The sequence below is a fragment of the Copadichromis virginalis genome, linkage group LG22 (assembly GCF_057382275.1).
Source record: "Copadichromis virginalis isolate Kocher_CV1m ecotype Utaka linkage group LG22, C_Virginalis_male_GT1.1, whole genome shotgun sequence".
Classification (NCBI taxonomy): domain Eukaryota; kingdom Metazoa; phylum Chordata; class Actinopteri; order Cichliformes; family Cichlidae; genus Copadichromis; species Copadichromis virginalis.
The window spans coordinates 5,109,496-5,127,947 of NC_140638.1; the positions used below are offsets into that span (position 1 = coordinate 5,109,496).

General features: G+C 39.9%; 2 protein-coding genes across 4 annotated transcripts; one reads left to right on the forward strand and one right to left on the reverse strand.

The window, feature by feature from the left end:
- Positions 1 to 4,317: 4,317 nt before the first annotated feature.
- Positions 4,318 to 13,511, reverse strand: slc39a7 (solute carrier family 39 member 7). Its single transcript, XM_085446156.1, has 8 exons — positions 13,217 to 13,511; positions 10,543 to 11,094; positions 8,890 to 9,058; positions 8,173 to 8,253; positions 7,902 to 8,036; positions 7,585 to 7,692; positions 6,640 to 6,836; positions 4,318 to 5,478 (listed from the first exon to the last, which is right to left on the reverse strand). The coding sequence occupies exons 2-8, from the start codon at positions 11,083 to 11,085 to the stop codon at positions 5,224 to 5,226; spliced, it is 1,488 nt and encodes a 495-aa protein (XP_085302282.1). The 5' UTR covers positions 11,086 to 11,094; positions 13,217 to 13,511; the 3' UTR covers positions 4,318 to 5,223.
- A 586-nt stretch (positions 13,512 to 14,097) lies between these two features.
- Positions 14,098 to 18,152, forward strand: LOC146682495 (major histocompatibility complex class I-related protein 1-like). 3 transcript variants are annotated; one of them, XM_085445206.1, is made up of 7 exons: positions 14,098 to 14,336; positions 15,143 to 15,409; positions 15,875 to 16,153; positions 16,324 to 16,626; positions 17,268 to 17,372; positions 17,548 to 17,565; positions 17,674 to 18,152. In XM_085445206.1, exons 1-7 carry the CDS (start codon positions 14,288 to 14,290, stop codon positions 17,685 to 17,687), a joined length of 1,035 nt encoding a protein of 344 aa, XP_085301332.1. In that variant the 5' UTR covers positions 14,098 to 14,287; the 3' UTR covers positions 17,688 to 18,152. The 3 variants fall into 3 exon arrangements, with proteins under 3 accessions (XP_085301332.1, XP_085301330.1, XP_085301331.1); XM_085445204.1 differs by lacking the exon at positions 14,098 to 14,336 and having other exon boundaries at positions 14,383 to 15,409; XM_085445205.1 differs by lacking the exon at positions 14,098 to 14,336 and having other exon boundaries at positions 14,383 to 15,409; positions 17,677 to 18,152.
- The last annotated feature ends 300 nt before the right edge of the window (positions 18,153 to 18,452 follow it).

Here is an 18,452-nt window from a genome sequence, read left to right on the forward strand (position 1 = left end):
TAAACTCTGGAGCTTTTCAATCCAGCCTGCTGAAAACAGCCAGGCAGAATTTTTTTAATGGCAGTATATTTGTCTGATTTTAAAAACAAGCAAAAAAAACTTTGCCAGGGTGTGGTTTGTGGCTCAGCTTCAATCTCATTGAGATTGTGAGACATGCCCATGCTTGAACTTGTGTTTACGGCCCTACAGGTTCCCTAAACATAAAAGGCAAATGGTTCAAAGAAAATTGGCTGAAGTTGTAAAGCTGGGAGTAATAGAAGAGTCACACATTAGCTATGTCCCAATTCCTAGGCCGCATCCTTTGAAGGACCAGGCTTTCGCGGTCTATGGGGGCCGGGTCCTCCGAAGGCCGGAAGTGCGAGGTTGTGAAATGGGACGATCTAGCCTTCAGATTTGCATCCCCAGCTGTCTCAGTAGAGTTTAATAAACTCAGCCGTCTACTCCTTGCTCACTAAAATATAAGAGGACATTGGAGTAAATTCTCCACCATCTCGCACTTCTGTTTAATCAGCTTGACATTTATTCAGCTGTGTAAACTTTAATCTCAGCCAAACCAATTTACTCAGGAACAAATAAAACCCTGAAAAAAGACTAACAATAATATTTTAAATAAATCGAGGGAAATGAAGGACGTATTTGTCGGCCCCATTTGGAGCAGCCTTTGAATTGGGACAGCCTTCATGGCCTGGCTGTGACATTATTGGCCTCCAAATGCGGCCTTTGAAGGATGTGGCCTAGGAATTGGGACATAGCTAGTGTGTGGTGTAGCCCCATACTTCTCATAGTGAAGAAAGATGGGTCTATACAATTCTTTGTAGACTACAGCAAGAATGAGGTGTCACAATTTGATTCCTGTCCCATGCCCTGCATTGAGAGCTCCTGGACCCGTTAAGCACGATGATGATGATCCAATTGGTAAAGTAAAGCCACTTGGGATCTTTCTTGGCAAAAAAAAAAAAAGAGTAGCAGGTGAGCTGCACAGCTGTATAGCGTTTTTTTTTTTGTTTTTTTTTACAACCAGTAGGCGACGAAGTAACAACTGATTAAGGTCAACATCCAATTACAACAGTAAATGAAAGGAAATAAAGTTTTATGGGTACGTTAATGGTATGTCAGTCTTTTGCTTGTATGATGATTAGTGTAAATAACATCTGCAGAATGTAGGTTAGATATTTTCAAGAGAAACACATTTATGCCACTCCTTTGATAAATCAGTCAGTGAATGTATTCCTTTTTTTTTTTTGCCTGTCCCGTTTGGATCTTTAGCCATCAGAATTGTTGTCTGAAAGCCAAGAAAGAGGACAAGTGGATTTACTTTACCAAGTGGATCATCATGGCCTTGCCATATTGGTCCATTTGATTGACCTTTATTATAATTATGTATTTATTGTATTTTCATTTTTTAAAGACGGGACAGACATGACTGGGGGATAGGACAGGGAGAAAGAATGAAAGAAAGAGAGGGAGAGAAAGAAAAATAGAGGGGAGAAGAAAAAAAAAAGAAAAACAAACAAAACACCTGGATCAACTGTATGGAGATAAAAAACCAGAAGAGAAAATAAACAACAAAGAGCAACATAATAAAAACAACACCATCACAATAAACTAGCTAACAGTAGATGCTAAATATTACATCTTATTGTGTTTTGTTTTGTTTTCCTTTTTTAATTTCACCTGTTGAGAATGAAAAAAGAAAACAAGCAGAAGAAAACGAGAGCAACATAATAAACAACATCACGATGATCTATGGGACTATAAGAGTAAATACTAAATGTTAAACATTATTGTGCAGCACGTAAGATCGACAGCGCACAGTGTGCTTTGAGGTAGGAGCCAAAAAGGGTGTAGTTTGTGGGTGTGATCACCCGTGTGTACACCTGTGAGCATGGACGCACTTGTTTTTAAAAGGTTCCTTCATGTAATGATCTGCTAGAGGGTGTGGGGGGGGGCCACAGCCCCGTCCACCAGGACATGAAGCAGGTATGGAGGAGATTAAAACTCCAGACATCCAGAGGCCCCCAGAACACAAGAGACCAAGGAAGACTAACAGAGGGGCAGCCGTGCCACTGTCCCAGAAAGAGCTGAGGAGAGTCCCAGATGAGGGGTCACTCAACAGCCACGGAGCAGAAGCCAGGGGGGGTTGCAGTGACGTGCCCGTGAGCTCCGCCGGCAGCCAGCTGTGCCTGAGTGACCGAGCCCCAGGCCGAGAGGCCGAGGGCACCCCACCCCCGAAGTGGCCCGAGCGAGCCCCAGGCTCCAGGCCCCGACAAGCGGCCACCAAGGAGTGAGCCGGCGTGTACCTGGACGCCCATCCCCAGACACAAAGAACCACCAACGCACCGATGTCTGAGGGCGTCAGTGAATGTATTCCTAATCTAAAACTGCAATTGGAGATAATGGATTTCGATAGTGGTTATCAGTTTCGACTGTTTAGCCCGGCTATCTGCTTCAGGCTCACATGTCACGTGACACCAAGGCACATGCACAAACGGATCCCTGTGAGTGCCTCCCACACCAATCTGAGATGTTATTCAATGATATGGTCATAAACATCTTACACATAAAAATCTATAAGAACATAAAATTCAACACACTCTGCGTCTCTGTTTATTTACAGTGTGATGCCAACAGATTAGAATTCTGAAACTGGAATTATTTATACATTAAATTGCTGTCCTACAGACTAACAAAGGAATCACTTTATTAGGCTCGAAATCACTTCAGAGCGAAGTGATTTTAATTTTACTGATTGAATAGGTATCCTCTGTGTCTTCTGTGTTCTACTAGGTTGCAATACCAGCATTGTAAAAGAGACTTGGCACCAGATTACATAAAATATATAAAAAATAAATAGACATTTTCTGCATCACCAAACTAATACATACAAATTCTAGCAATGCAGGCACAGTTTGCATTGCTGTAAAATTGCAGCTGGGCTTCATTCTTTATGTTAGTAACTTACATCTTAACAAGGTGCACAAATAAAACATATAGCCCCAGCAGATAATCCAAATTTATATCACACTTATTATATGCCATGAATTAAAAAAAAACTTCTAAATGAGCCAAAACTCAGAACATAACCTTATTCTGACCAAGTTATGTGTTCAGCATACGTTACCATCGTGATTTATCCAGGCAGAAATAAAATAATTTTTGTAACACAGAAAATTATTGACTTTAAGATCAACACCTTGCTTTGTAGCAGAGCCCTCACACCAAAAGACAGCCTGTGTAGAGTAGGATGACTGAATTAATCAGCACAGAGCTAAATGTCATGTCACATTGTGACCTTATTGTTGTTTAAAGCTACCAGTTGTATAAAGATCAATAATTTTTTCACAGATTTCGTAGGTTTGCGTGCATCAACAGGCTCAGTTTGTTTTTGTTTCTAGCTTTTCCTCGTTTTAAAACTGCATTTTACGAAAAGTTGTTTGAAGGTCGTGGAGCAGGAAAGACCAGATTAGATCAGCTAAGTAGGTCAGGTGGGAGTGACCTGTTTGATTGGTATGGTTTGGCTACACAACAGAGTTGATCAAATCTAGTGGCAAACCGCAGAGCAGCCATATAAAAAATGTTTATTTTGCCAAACAACTTGCCTTCTGAGTCTATAGTGAATTCTAAAATAACTAAATAAATAATTGCGATTAGCCATTTTGCCTAAACATGGTTAAATCTGGAGATTATGGTCTAAGGAGCTTGGAAAGAAAGTGACTGAACCCTCATCCAGGATCATTTTCTTATAAAGCCAAATGGCCCATTGGCCGTGCACCTCACCACATACACCAAGGTGTGGAAAAAGGCGTGGGTCATTCTCAGCAGAGGTTTTGGTTGAAACCATTGTGAAACCTTGGAGGTTCTCAGTCATCTAGGTCAGATTGTTCTGCCACTATCTTTAACTCTTGTGAAATAAAAATAAATAAATAAATAAACCCACAAACACACAAGTGTGTTGCTTCACAAGTCTAGCAAATGTCCTTTAAGGTGCTTTTAACATGATTTGAGGACGTGAGATCTGTCAAGCACAACAAATGCTGCGCGAGACATCTCTTACTCCCTCTTGTGGTCTTTTCTGAAAATAGTCACAAAAAACATCTTGACGCATGCTCAATCATCCAGGTAAGTACATCTCCAAAAGTTGGTTCTGTTCATCTGAACGTTTTCTCCCACTGAAAACGCTACGTCCAGATGAACAGAATCAACTTTTGGAGAGTCACAAAAAACATTTCTGTGTTTGGTAACATCACTTCTAACAACTTAAAACCATTTCATTATAATCTTGTTACGGTCAATTACAGAACATACAGAAAAATCATCAACACTTTGAAAATAATTACCCTTTATTGAGGATTTCAGAACAGCTGCAAGTGTTTTATTTATTCTTTGTCATCAGCTGAAAAAAATAGTTTGGTTAGGAATGTGAAAACTGCTTCTACTTTAACAAACAACCAGGTGAGAGTTTAATAATTTCAGAGTAATTATGTTGCCATTTGTAGCACATGCGTAAAAGCCACATTCACTTTTATTGTGTGGAATGTAAAAATATTGAGATTGGGTACATTCAAACTAAACAGATATTAATCAAGTAGAACAGAGCACTGAGTCACTTCAGTGGGAGCCACACCAGCACTGTCTCCACTCTTTCACTCACCAAAGCTTGAAATGAACAGAAGACCTGTTACATCTTAAACTGATATGGATTCAGATGGAAAATGTTTCTGACTTAGAGGGAAGTTACTTGTCAGCTCAGCATGTAGTTAGATGGCGGCCGGATGGTCGATGTAGTGAAGATGTTAAGTTGATACTGAGCCGTTGTACAGAAAGAGTCCACATCCACGTTCTTCCCTTTCCCAAAAATCCTTCCACTCATGTTATTTCTTCCAGCTGTCAGTTTCTTTAGTGGAGCAGTGTTAACAATCAAGAAGTTAACACTACTCCTCTCAAAAACCACAAAGTAGTTATACAAATCAGGGATGTGCGCATGAACTGCTAAGAAAAACAGACACTACACAACAAAAACATTTCCACTTTCCATCAAGTAGTGGCGTTTGTGCCAAAATACAACTCAATTTAAAAAAAAAAAAAGAAACAAACAAGGAAACACAGCTTTGACAAAAATAATCCACATGATCTCTACGTGAAAAGGCTTTTTTAACCGTTTGACCTCTTCTCTCTGTCTCTCCATCCCCTGTGCTGTAAGAAGTCTGTGCGCTCTGCAGCGCCTCACTCGTACTCCGCGATCAGCACCATCATGCCAACTCCGAACAGCAGGGCAAGAATTTCCATTAGAGACTGGCCGAAACTGGAGCGGCCCGCCAGCAGCTCTGGGAGCACCGTCACTGTGGCGATGTAAACGAACCCGCCAGCCGTGAAGGGCAGGATCCAGGCGGTAGCAGCGGCACCCACACCTTCAGCCAACAGCGAGCAAGCTGTCCCAGCCAGAGCTCCCAGAGCGGTCAGCAGCTGTAGACACATGGCCTGCAGGCAAGGAGGGAGAAGACAATGCTTCATTAATTTTCTATAGTTTTATATATATTTTTAAAAATCTTTTAAAGAGAACCAGAATATTTTGGTCCCCATTTTAATCCAGTATATAAATGTCTATTTTTGCACCACATACTAGGTAATCTGCACTAAAAATAAAAAATATATATATATATATTTAATTACTATTGAAAAAATAATTTTTCTATTTTAAAGCTAAAACCAGAGATAGGAGTTTATTCAAATCTTACAATTAGCTTTAAATATGTTGCATATATTCCAAGAGTACAGCTGTCATACTGTGCATATATCAAAGGCTTTTATTGTGAAAGAAAGGTGCAAGAGGAAGCTTGTTTTGCATGTGTGGACCAAAGCAGCTTCCCTGTACATATCAGCAAAGAGCACAGCAGCATCACACAGTCAGGGTGAATTTGTACCAAAAATATTTGTTTGGCTTGTTTACTACTTTTTGTCCTTATCTGTACTCTAATTTTAATACCTGTACAGTACTCTGCTTTGGTAACTATTGTCCATGATGTAAATATGTCAAAATTGTGTGTTTCTGTTCCGTGTCTTGTTCTGTTTGTGTATGTGGTTTGTTTTTTTTACTGCTGATACAACCAAATTTACCCTTGTGTGACAATTGAAGGATTCGTCTATTCTCTCCATTTTCAGCACTATGGAGTTTTACAGTTTCACTCAGTTAAAAGCACGCTGAGAACTGTACACAGAAATCCAAGGACTTTTTGGCCTCTATACCAAAATTCAAGAGTTTCATGGTTCAAAAGCACAGTTGCCAGTCAGACCACAGCAGGTTTTCCACTGTGTTTTATGGGGAAGGTGGAGCAGTGGCTTTACATATTTAATGACTGTGGATGCTGTTTGGGTTGTCATTTAGAGACTAAACTGACCACGAGACAAGATGTGTCAGTATGTGGGTGGATAACCATTTCCTGGTGAACACGCTTTACAGTTTAATTAGAAAACTGCATGTAGACAGGCTGTCTTTGTTTGAATAGTTCTTATTAATTCCTCCTTGTATGTAGTTGTTGTTTTCTGCTTGTTTATACTTTGTTAAGTATACTGACAAGTGTGTGTGTACACTGTGTCAACGATTTTGAGACTTTTTGCAGCTTTTTCATATTTGGTGGTTACCTTCCTCTTGGTGCAGCCAGACTGGACGAGGATGGCAAAGTCTCCGATCTCATGTGGGACCTCATGAAGCAGGATGGTGATGGTGGTGACGGTGCCCACAGCTGGACCAACCAGGAATGAAGCTCCAATTGCCAAACCATCAGTGAAATTATGTGTGAAGTCAGCTGCCAGGTTTAGGTAACCAGACACCTTGATATCTGCATTAGTGGAAGGAACAGTAAAGACCCGAAGAATATGTAAAGTGTTTAGTGGCTCATGGATTGATGCAAACAATGAGCTTTTTATGTTTCAAGATTCCCACAAAAAAAAACATAAATAAGAACAACCCAAGAAAAATGTGAACATTCTTTCCTCTGACACGCACATTAAAAACTTGATTCCAAACAGATTTTGAAAGACCAAGAAAACATGTTTGCAGCTTGGTTCTGTTTTGTGTTACACACAGCTGATCTCTGAAGCTAAGCAGGGTCGGGCCTGGTTGGTACTTGAATGGGAGACTGCCTGGTACCAGTCTGTTCACCATCTCACATGTGAACATGTTCTGTTTTATCCTCAACTGCACATTTTTGCAGATTCCAGACAATCAAGAATCCAACCTCTGCGCCACGTTAATTCTATCACAGTTCCATCTGAAGTGGGAATTTGGAAATTCAGAGTTCGCCAAAGGGGATTTTCCCCCTTAAAAAGTCAGAGCAGCCATACCACAACCCAACTTTACAATCCAAGATGGCAGCAATGGGAATAAACAGTAGAAAATGTCATTTTTACTACCACTATTGTGTAGTTATGACTCGTAAAAATAAGCCACACACAGTGACCAAGCTCTATCAGTGAACGTCCTGCAGCAGCATTTTTAAGAAGCTCAAAGAAGTGTGGGTGTGTGCAGGTTCAAATTCTGTTTGAAATCAGTTGCTTCAGCACAGAAACTACACTTCAGTGCTTCACCTGTACTCTTTTTCTCCTCTTTCTTTGATGGTTTCTGATCTTTGCTTTCTTTCTTCTCCTTCTTTTCTTTTTCCTCCTCTCCATCACTGTCCTTCTCTTTGGGAGCAACTGAAAAAGCCACACAGAACAAAGTTCAAAACACCTACAGAGAATATAGCTGGGAAATCTAGTGAACATGCAGTTTTACAAAAAACTTCTGAACTGAAAACAGCAACAAAATAACATTTACTATATGCAGGAATCTGGTTTTGTACACAACTGATCTTTCAGGGCAATTTAAAGGAGCTTGATCAAAAGAAGAGTTTTCTCCAGCGTACCGTGAGAGTGTCCATGGGAGTGTCCGTGGCCATGTCCTCCCTTCAGCAGACGCACAAATTTTTCCACCACTAGGAAAGCGATGATCCCACCGAGAACCCAAAGACCCACAGACATCATATGACCGTGGGCCGCTCCTATACAGGTAGGGAATAGGGAGCACTGCTTCATGAGCTCTGCTTGGCTTTAGAAACTTTTTCTTTTAAAATCACCGGCAAATAACCAGACAACACACAGGCAACATTAAAAAAAGGAAATCCCATTAATGCATACCGTGAGAGTGGCCGTGGTCATGCGACTCTTCAGTTGCATGCGAGTGTCCATGATCCCCATCTCCGTGATGTGAGTGGGGCTCTGTGCAAAACAAATATGACACGAGGAGACGTCAGAAAGACAAAGTGAGGATCGTGCTGCTCTGTTTTTCTCTCTCAGCTGTTTAACAAATCTAAAAGTTAAAACCAACAGAGACACCGAGCTGCTCATTTTACCATCACAGGCAATTATGGCTTTGACAGGAGTGCCAAAGCTGTAAAGGCACCAGTATACCCTCCGCATGGGTCGCGTAGCACGCCGCCGCAACATCATCACGCAGTCACTTCTATTTAGCCGTTGCAGTATTCTCCTGAACGACAGGTGTCGCCACTTTGACAATAACACCACGTAAGTGCTGATACAGGAAGAGAAGAAGTCAAAACCAGACGCAAAGACTTTGCCCGACTACAACCTTTTCCACAAAGTGTCATATTTTCTAACTGTTGCAACATCTCTCGCTGTATATATGTGTTTACTTTTTCAGTGCCCGACGTGCAAAATCACTGGACTGAATATCACTGTAATCAATTAAAAACTATTGTCTCTGTCATACGATCTTTGTAATTAACGTGAGCATATTTGAAACACTTTATAAATACTTAAAATCTTCACTTACATAAACTTACAGTAAAAAAAAAAAGAAAAGAAAAAGGAAATGAGAATGGAACTCGTACTCACCCAGAGCATGTGGTATGAGGTGGAGGAAGGCGTCACCCAGCAATCCACCAGATGCGAAGCTCAGCAGCACTTTGAGCAGATTCTGGTGCTGGTCGCTGTTGGACTGAACTGGGATCAGAAACAGGATGAGGAAGGGAGCTGCACTAATGAGCAGGGTGGCTCCGATAGCCTGCAGACAAAGATGAAGGAGGGAGTTTAAATTTCAAATGCTTTGTATTCATGTGAAAGATAATCCTTAACTCACTAAAGAAGAAACATGAAGGAAAATATATAAAGTAGGAGAGGAAAAAAAAAGGAAAGGATACAAATATAATATAAAATATAAGGATAAAATATAATATTCTGAGGTTTTCGGATCTGTCAGCACAGAGCTGATGACTGGAAAACAAAACTAAAGAGCTTCTGACTCAGACAGATACAGCACCAAGGAGCCATTTGGATGCCGACTATAACTCCAACTTTGTTCTTCAGTAGTAACAATGCACCACTGCAAGGCTGTGAGTCATTCAGGGAACAGACAGCGCATTCAAGTTCCTCAAAATAAGAAACAAACGAGAGCCAGGGAAACTCTTTAGAGAAGATACAGATAAAGGCACACAATAAGTTGCATACAGATATCACCCAGTTGTGCAAAACTCCACAATTCAATTTGTTATGAGATCATAACGAGTCTGATTTTGTCTCAAGAATCCTGCTGCTTTGCTGCACAACAATAATTTCAAAAGAATGTAAACCATGATCAACAGCTTGCAATAACACACCTCACACTACAAACTAAGGCTTTAAAAAGCAATTTCATTTATGAAGCCTTTGCTGCTTGGTTGGGATTGACACTTGGCTTGAGCATCATACTGTGTATCTCACTACCAGCTTTGTGATTGTATCATAAAAGTGTATAAAAAAGGTTAGCGTGATGTTCTGAAGAGATTTGATGTTGTGCTGGGAGCGGTGGATTGCCATTTGTGGAAAGAGTGCAGTTTGCTTTTTATTATCACATTCTTGTCTGTTCATGCAACACATCTGAAGTAATGCCAATAAAGGTGTAGAGCGCTCTGACAGACCTACCTGCAGTCTAGGAACAGTTGCACAGTTTTGTGTAAAATGGCAAACGTTTTTCTTTTCAAGCATCAAGGAGATAATCAGAGAAAATAATCAGTGACATATTTTGTTTGATTTGTAAACATATTGTGATGACTGAATTTACAGTGCAGTAAAAGGTTGATGTTTCTTCTTCACACACAAAATGTAATCTGCTTATATACATGTGATTACTGGCGATGATAAATGGTAAAATGAACATTTGTTAATTATCTAAATAATCTGTGTATTTTCATATTGTTTTCTAAACTGTTTTTTTACTAAAAATAAAGTGTATTTAACGAAAGGACTTATACAAGTATAATAATATACTTTTCCTTAGGCTGTGGCTATGACGCATTTATTTTTATTATTCACAGAAAATTTTGAATCTGACATTTGAAGCTGTGGTTTACTGGAGACAGACGTTTCTCGTCTTCATGCTTTATAGAGTTTTACTGAGATGTGAACATTGTATCAACGTACTCAAATCATCAGCAGGAAAAACAGGTTTATGCCACTATGATTAATTTGTCTTCAAACCCAACTGCTGAACCTAAACAAGCAGTCACTCACCTGTGTCCAGAGCTCCACCATGTTCCTCTTCTCTTTGCCCGCCTCCCTCTTCGTCCTCTCCCCTCCGTGTGAGTGCTCGTGTCCACCTCCCTCCTTGTGTACTCGAACAACATTCTCATGATGAGCATGATCATGTCCGTGATCGTGAGTGTGCCCATGTCCGTGATCGTGGCCGTGATCGTGAGTGTGCCCATGTCCGTGATCGTGGCCGTGATCGTGAGTGTGCCCATGTCCATGATCGTGGCCGTGATCATGAGAGTGGCCGTGGCCGTTTCCGTGATCGTGGCCGTGATCGTGCTCCTCTTCCTGCAGGTTGGCCTCAGCGCTCCACTTGCTTGCTCCATGGAACATCTTCACCTGAGAGCCATGGGAGTGCCCATGGTGGTCGTCCTCGCCGTGTGAGTGGCCATGGTGGTGGTGATGGTGGCCGTGGGTATGTCCATGGTCACCATGGGAATGGCTGTGAGCAGTGGCTAAATGGGATGCTAACAACAGTACTGCAGATGTTGCCAATGTCAATGCCAGCAGACGTACACAGCCCATATTAAAACCCTGGGATGTAGAGAAAGGAGAAGAAGACATCTAATAAATAAAAACCCAGCAGCATCAAAACTGAAGCCAAAGTGAGGGTGAAGAAACAGACTCTAAGTTTAAACTGTCCAACCAAATGACATTAAGGAAATCTTTAAAGGTTTGATGCAAAATTAACTATGAAATTCCCTTCTGTAGACAGTTTCCACATCCTTAACAACAGAGGGTCAATCTGTTTGTAACACTGCAGTTTAATTTTCTTCAGGCTTAAGATTAAGGCTGCTGACAGACAGGGAAATGCAGCTGATCAGGGTCGGGTGGACCACACTTTGAGTCACTGAACTGGACCTCATGACTCTGTTTGTGTTGTTATTGCCTTATTGAACAATTGTCAATGAAATTGTAATACTTTACTAGTCTCATCTATATTAAGCAGTTTAAAATGCAGCTTGGTAACCAAGCTAGCATCAGCTGATAACTACCACCTTCTACTCCAAATATAGTAACTTCCTGCTCCTTTAACAAGAAGAATCCAAGACCAATGGGTGATGCAATAATGGTTATGTTCCTCATTTATATACAGTTATGGCTGTAACTCAGAGGGCATGTTTACATCTACACTCAAAGCTTCTCAGTTAGTCTCAGGCCGTCTTTGTAGAGCCTACGACGTAACCTGTGTAAGTTGCTGAACTCTACTGGCATTTATGCTTGTGCCTGGTGCATTATGTGTTAATTTATTTGTGGTCATGTCCTGATGTTTTATATATGGTGGTTTGTTAGAACCAGATACAATGTTGGGACTTCTTTCCCTTCTGGGTGCCAACCCTTTGTTTTGATCATTTCTTGCAAACATATTTGTGTTAAGCTTTTTTCACTTCTTTATACATTCCCTTTTGTTTCACCAGTCTCTCCCCAGGAATTTGCTGACATTTGTGAGTCTTTATATTGATGCTATGATTAGTCCTATTCCTTATAGTGAGATAATGACTGTTATTCTCTTATTGAATTGACTGTACTCAACAGGACAGTTAAAACAGTTGTGCGCTGCGTAGAGCCGATGTGTAGTTAGGTGCATGTTTGGTTGTAGGTTATAGCATAGGGTTCAGAGGGGTTTGTGGTTATGACGTAGGTTTCCTGTTGAAGCACAAATCCCCAGTCACTCTTTGTTGCACTGTCTACGCATGTACATACAGTGCAACAAGTTATTGAGCATAGTCCTCGATGTTATCTTTATTTAATCAGTAAACATCTAGCCATATTTTAGGATCACGTTCTGTTCATGGTGAGTTTAAAAATCACAAGAAGAACAGAGTATGAGTCAGAATCAATCTTTGGCCCAAACAGTTTGTGTGACATCCAAGGTATTTCAAGAGGAAATTAGAAACTACGCATGTACAGACAAGTTACTGCAGAAACGAGCACTTTCTTTAAATGCAGGATTCGAGCTATTCTCCAAGATCTGAGACGTCAAAAAATAAGCCTTAATAAGCCTAACCTATTAATATATGACTACGTATGTCATTCCGTGCGTCTTAGGACGCATTTCCAGTAAGAAATGGGATCCGCACCAAATGTGGCGATTGATCAGTGAACTGATCAATATAACAGCGAATTATCCTTAATACATCAGAGTTTGCATGAAGCCGTTGCAACTGTCCACTGCTGTGGCTCCAGACTGAAGCTCTTCAAATTAAAAAGCAAACTTTGTAGCTTGTTTTTTGTGTGCTTTTAGCTGGTTTGCTTTGATATAATACTGTAATACATCGCTGCATGTGTATGTATGTGCACCAGCATCTGCTGATGTGTGCTTGCAGCCGTATCATTTTAGCTGTGACGATATAATGAAGTGAAGGTAATCTGACTTTGATTGAGCTAGCTTTGTCTTCTCTTGTGATTGTTTATTTGCTCACTGTTTGGTGGGTGAACGTGGATAATCCCTGTGGAGAGCATCAACTTTAATCTCAAAGTAAACAGCAAAAGCCGCTCAAAGAGGACCACTGACCGCAGGTTTCAATTAGCTGTTAGGAAAGTCTGCTAGCTGGCTAGCTAGCTAGTTACTAAACTTGCTAGCATGTTGCTGCAGCAGAAGCAACATGTCTGAATGCAACATGATAACAGAAAAAAATAAAGATTAAAATCTTACCAGATCGTGCCAGATATCACCGAGTGTCGGCCACTTGATAACCGTCTGTCCTGGGTTCAGAACTACCAATATTTCTGCCTACGTTGATGATGCTGGTGGCTGAGAATAAGACGTGGCATTTACTCAACTAAACTAAACGAAACCTCGCGGGAACGCGTTCCATTCAAAGTCTACCTCCGCCTTTCGTGGTGCTTTTGAGACACCTTTTTACTCACTACTTAGATTCAATTATATTTTATTGCCTTTTTAAAGCATTATAGTGGCATATTAAAACGTTTAACTCAACATAAAAAGAGTACCATTTCTTCTAATTTAAAGGAGATAACCAAATTATCGCGAGATATGTGATACCGACAGCACCAACCCGGAGACAAGGAGGATATAAACATCGTGACTCGATTAGCTGAAGGTTTGTTTATTTATGTAAAGGAAGGAGACTTTTTTATGATAGAGAGGGAGTCTGTCACGACATAAATAAACAACAACAACAACAACAATAATAATAAGATTATACACATTTATATTTTATTAATTGTCAGATAACTTTTATTTAAAAGCGGAACATAAAAATAAGTTGCTTTAAATCCAATGATAATAATCGTTTGATGAAGCAGTCATTACTGCATTATAAATCGCATTTTTTTAAAAAGTAATTGATTGAGAATAAATTTCAAAAAAATCTACATTTTTAATCAGGAGGACAATGCTTTTGTCATTTAGGTCCTAAAAGTTACTTACAGTAAGACACATCCCTGACATATGCTGACCTATTTTAACGAGTTTTTGAAATAAAAGGCAGATGTGGTAAAATTGGCAGAAAAGCTCAACTGCTGAATCCTAAAAGAAAAAGGAAAAGAAAAAAATACCCAGAACCCCCCCCCCACCCCCAGCTTATTATGCAGTGCTTCACTTTCGCACTCAGCACGATAGGTTATGACTGGTCGGCCGGTGTGTTCTGCCCTCATCTGAATGTGACGTTATTGGTCAGAGACGCTTTCACACCCCCAGTTTCTCTCTTCACATTTCTTATCAGCGGCCTATTTTAGGACCCATCTTATTTATACAAACAGGATGAACAGCCTGTGTTTTTTTCTCCTCTCCTGTCACGTTTCATCTTCAGGTAAAATTATCCCTTTTTATTTCTGTAAAGCACGTCTGTGCTGCAACAGCTGTTATTGTCCTTTCTTCCTGTATAACGGCACTCTGATGCTGCGTTTTTAGTTTTACTTTCGTCTTTAATTTTATCATCTCCTAAATTACAATTATTTACACGTAGGAGGAAGTTAGGAATGGCTCATAAATGCACTGCTGAAACATCTCCTCCTAATTTAGTTAATATTATTGATATTTAATCCGCAGTTATCACGAGGAAAAACTGCTGACATTGTCAACCCGTTGATATCGTCACACGCAGTTCCCATTAATGTAACTAAAGTGGTTGTATATCAGCAACAAATAGTACTACTACTCCTTCTTGTGATACGGCTGCTACTACTATTGAGTTTAAATGAGAATATTAGTACATCATTTGTTATTATACCATATTTAAACACCGGGGGGCAGTGTAGCCAACAAAGCGACAATCTGCTATTTCAACCTGAGACAGTCCTATAAAAAAGGAGATAGAAGTATATAATACAGATATGATAGATTTGACTTAAGATGAAATTAGCTTAAAATTCACGAGAAGGAATTTTTTAAGAGCAATAAATACTGAATTATTAGTAAAATTACATTATAAATAAATTCATTCTGCCCTGCGACAGACTGGCGACCTGTCCAGGGTGTACCCTGCCTCTCGCCCTATGACAGCTGGGATAGGCTCCAGCGCCCCCCGCGACCCTGAAAAGGATAAGTGGAAGCGAATGGATGGATGGATAGATTCATTCTTCCATTTGTGTTCTAATGGCATGTTTTCCTCAACAGTGAAACACTCCCTGAAATATTTCATCACTGCTTCCTCTGGGATCTCAGACTTCCCAGAATTTGTTGGTGCGGCTTTAGTTGATGGGGTTTTAGTGGGCTACTGCGACAGCAGCATCAGGAGAGCTGAACCCAAACTGGACTGGATGCAGGAGTTAATAAAAAAAGATCCTCAGCACTTGGAGTGGTACACGCAGAAGTGCTCTGGGAATCAGCAGGTCTTCAGAGCCAATATTAATAGTTTGAAGAAGCGCTTAAACCAAACTGAAGGTACACTAATATCACCCTTTACCTAAAATGTTGCTCTTTTCATTCACACACACAGCAAGACTTACATCCTCCCATCATAATTTATTTCATTTTATTTGGAGGTTTTCATTTACACACCGAAAACACTCAGTCTACCACATAAGTAAAATTACAAGTAAGATATTTACTCTGTTCTAGTGACCAGAATAAATTACTGACCTAGTTTAATTTGCTCTGTTAGAGGGATGGCAAGAAAAATCCCTGCTATATACAAAGTCACTGTCACTGTGTACATCAACAGTAGCTGAAGTAAATGGTTACTTCCAAGGACAAGAATAATAAAGATGAGAATTTCTTTTCCTCTTATGATGCGGGTGTTGTTTTGATGATAAATATTGACGACTCGCAGCAGGATTTACCTTTCTGATCATCTTTAACCATCCACAACTTTACTGGCTCTGCATTCTCTCTCTCTCTCCCTGTCAGGTGTTCACATTTTTCAGAGGATGAATGGCTGTGAATGGGACGATGAGACTGATAAAATCACAGGCTTTAATCAGTATGGTTATGATGGGGAAGACTTCATAGCGTTGGACCTGCAGACACTAACATGGATTGCTCCTAAGCCACAGGCTGTCGTCACGAAACTGCAGTGGGATACTGAAAAACCCAGATTAGAGCACAACAAGAACTACTACATCAACAGGTGCCCCGACTGGCTGAAGAAGTATGTGAAATATGGGAGGAGCTTTCTGCAGAGAACAGGTAGAATTACATATGCTATTATATTTCGTTGCAAAAGCTTCCCTTTCTGTTTCTATTCTACAGCACCATTTCAAGGAAAATGAACCAGTGCATAGACAAGCATTTCATCAATGACTATCAGCTGTCCCAGATAAAGCCTCTCTCCCTATTTTGTTTTTATCTTTTCCCAGTTCTTCCCTCAGTTTCTTTCCTGCAGAGGACTCCCTCCTCTCTAGTCAGCTGCCATGCTACAGGTTTCTACCCAGAGAGAGCCATGATGTTCTGGCGGAGAGGTGAAGAGGAAATTCACGAGGGTGTGGAGCATGGAGAGATCCTCCCCAACCACGACGGGAGCTTCCAGATGAGCGTTGAGCTGAATGTTTCATCAATCAAGCCAGAGGACTGGAGGAGGTACGACTGTGTGTTTCAGCTCTCTGATGTTAAGGAAGACATCATCACCAAACTGGACAAGACAGCGATCCGGACAAACTGGGGTGAGAAAGGCTCAGGAATTAAGTTCTGTATCTCAAAGTTTACAACACCATCATATTTAAAAAACAAACAAACTCTGAAACAAATGTCTGCATGAAATTCTTGAGTCAACAGAAATTCATTAGTGATGTCATTTTAATGTCAAGAAATTACAACTGTTTGTAATGTAAAATATTTTGCACAGTGTCAGAGGAAACAATGGAGACATTAATTAGGATGAAAGGGAGTTTAATCTGCTAAAGTTTCTCAAATGTGCCAAATCTGATCGTAGGCATGAACCAATATAATAAACACCAAATATTGTACAACCTCATCATATAACCATGTATAGAAGAATGGTGCTAACATTTACACTAAGGAGAAGTTTGATAACAAAAAAGCCAAAAATGCATAATTAAATCAGGCGGAAGCAGTATTTACTGTGTCTGCTTTTACATTGTAAACCATCCTAAACACAAACACTATTTTTCTTCTTTATGATCCAAACTGAGATCTGGCTACTACAGATCTCATGAACCACACCATTGAAGAAGAAAATGTTCTTCTTAACCACATACAATGTTCAGAAGTGATGCATTAACACTGGAAACAGCAGCTTGGTTTGGCAGCAGTGTGAATGATCTTACATTTTGGACCTTTTCAGTTTCTCCCTCAGTGTTTCCTGTTGGTCCTGTTGTTGGAGGTGTTGGAGGAGCTTTACTCCTCCTGGCAGTCTTTGGTTTCTTCATCTGGAGAAGAAACAACAATGGTGAGATTACAGCAGATTTTACTCCAATAATGAATTTGGAATTTATGCACCTTGTAGTTATATGTACTTACATGATATTTTTGGTGATATTTTTAGTGAGTTATTTGATAATTTGGCTTTGCTAAACTCTGTCATGTTAATCATTTTGTTTTTCATTATTCTGTCTGTATTTCAGGGTTCCAGCTTACAAACAGTGAGTAATATTAATAAAATGCCGCAACTTGTTTTTACTTTGTTAGTAACTGATACTCTGTTTACTGTAACAGGAGACATTTCATATTCTGTTCTCTGTTTATCTTAGCAGGGGAGCAGTGACGGTGAGAAGAACACCGAGTTTCATCACATTTTCCCAGAAAGGGAAATATTTTCATTTGGAGAGTGCTGATGACCCACCAGCTTTCATTAGCTGAACATACAGTATGCATAGAAAGATGCAGCTTTCAGGTTTGAAGAACAATGCAAATGCAAAGCGTTAAACCAGTGCAAAGTGGGAGAGTTATCTGACTGTATGGAGGACAGCCAAACAGCTGCTTTACATTTTGATCTCAGTAAACAGTTTTCTGATGAGTTTATAATCTCAGTCACTAATTTCAAGTGTTACAACATGACGCTCGTTCAGAAACTAGGGTATGCTTTAGGATGGGCCTAAATTGTGTAGTTAGCATAAAGTGCCTCATTTCTCTGTCCACTCCTCAATCAGCAATGGCCAAAATGCTCCGTTTGAAGCTGCAATGATGTGACTTCACTAACATCTGGGTGATGATATTGATAATGATATTTTTTTTAAAAAATTATTTAATAAGCATATTAAGTGTGTGAGAAGAGTTAAAATCCATTTTTGTTTTCTGTGTTTTTTGGCACATGTTCAGAGTTTTTACAAGGTCTGTTTCCTTCTAACCAGCTATTTATTCAATATGATGTAAACATATATGGTACTGTGCCCTGCATAGAGAGTTGCACATGATTGTTTAAATATTTTTGAACCTTTATTTTGATAAGACCTTAATTATTATACACAGAGATAACATGCACAACAAAATAAAAGAAGCAAACTTTTATCCTTTGCTCTGTTGCTGACTG

Coding starts and splice junctions, on each gene's coding strand:
- slc39a7 (XM_085446156.1), bottom strand. CDS start 11,085: ATGGGCTGTGTACGTCTGCTGGCATTGACATTGGCAACATCTGCAGTA. Junction 9,059..10,542: donor TGGTGGAGCTCTGGACACAG/GTGAGTGACTGC, acceptor CTTTGTCTGCAG/GCTATCGGAGCCACCCTGCT. Junction 7,693..7,901: donor CTCCCATGGACACTCTCACG/GTACGCTGGAGA, acceptor TGGCTTTTTCAG/TTGCTCCCAAAGAGAAGGAC.
- LOC146682495 (XM_085445204.1), top strand. CDS start 15,022: ATGACAGCTGGGATAGGCTCCAGCGCCCCCCGCGACCCTGAAAAGGAT. Junction 16,154..16,323: donor GAGCTTTCTGCAGAGAACAG/GTAGAATTACAT, acceptor ATCTTTTCCCAG/TTCTTCCCTCAGTTTCTTTC. Junction 16,627..17,267: donor AGCGATCCGGACAAACTGGG/GTGAGAAAGGCT, acceptor GGACCTTTTCAG/TTTCTCCCTCAGTGTTTCCT.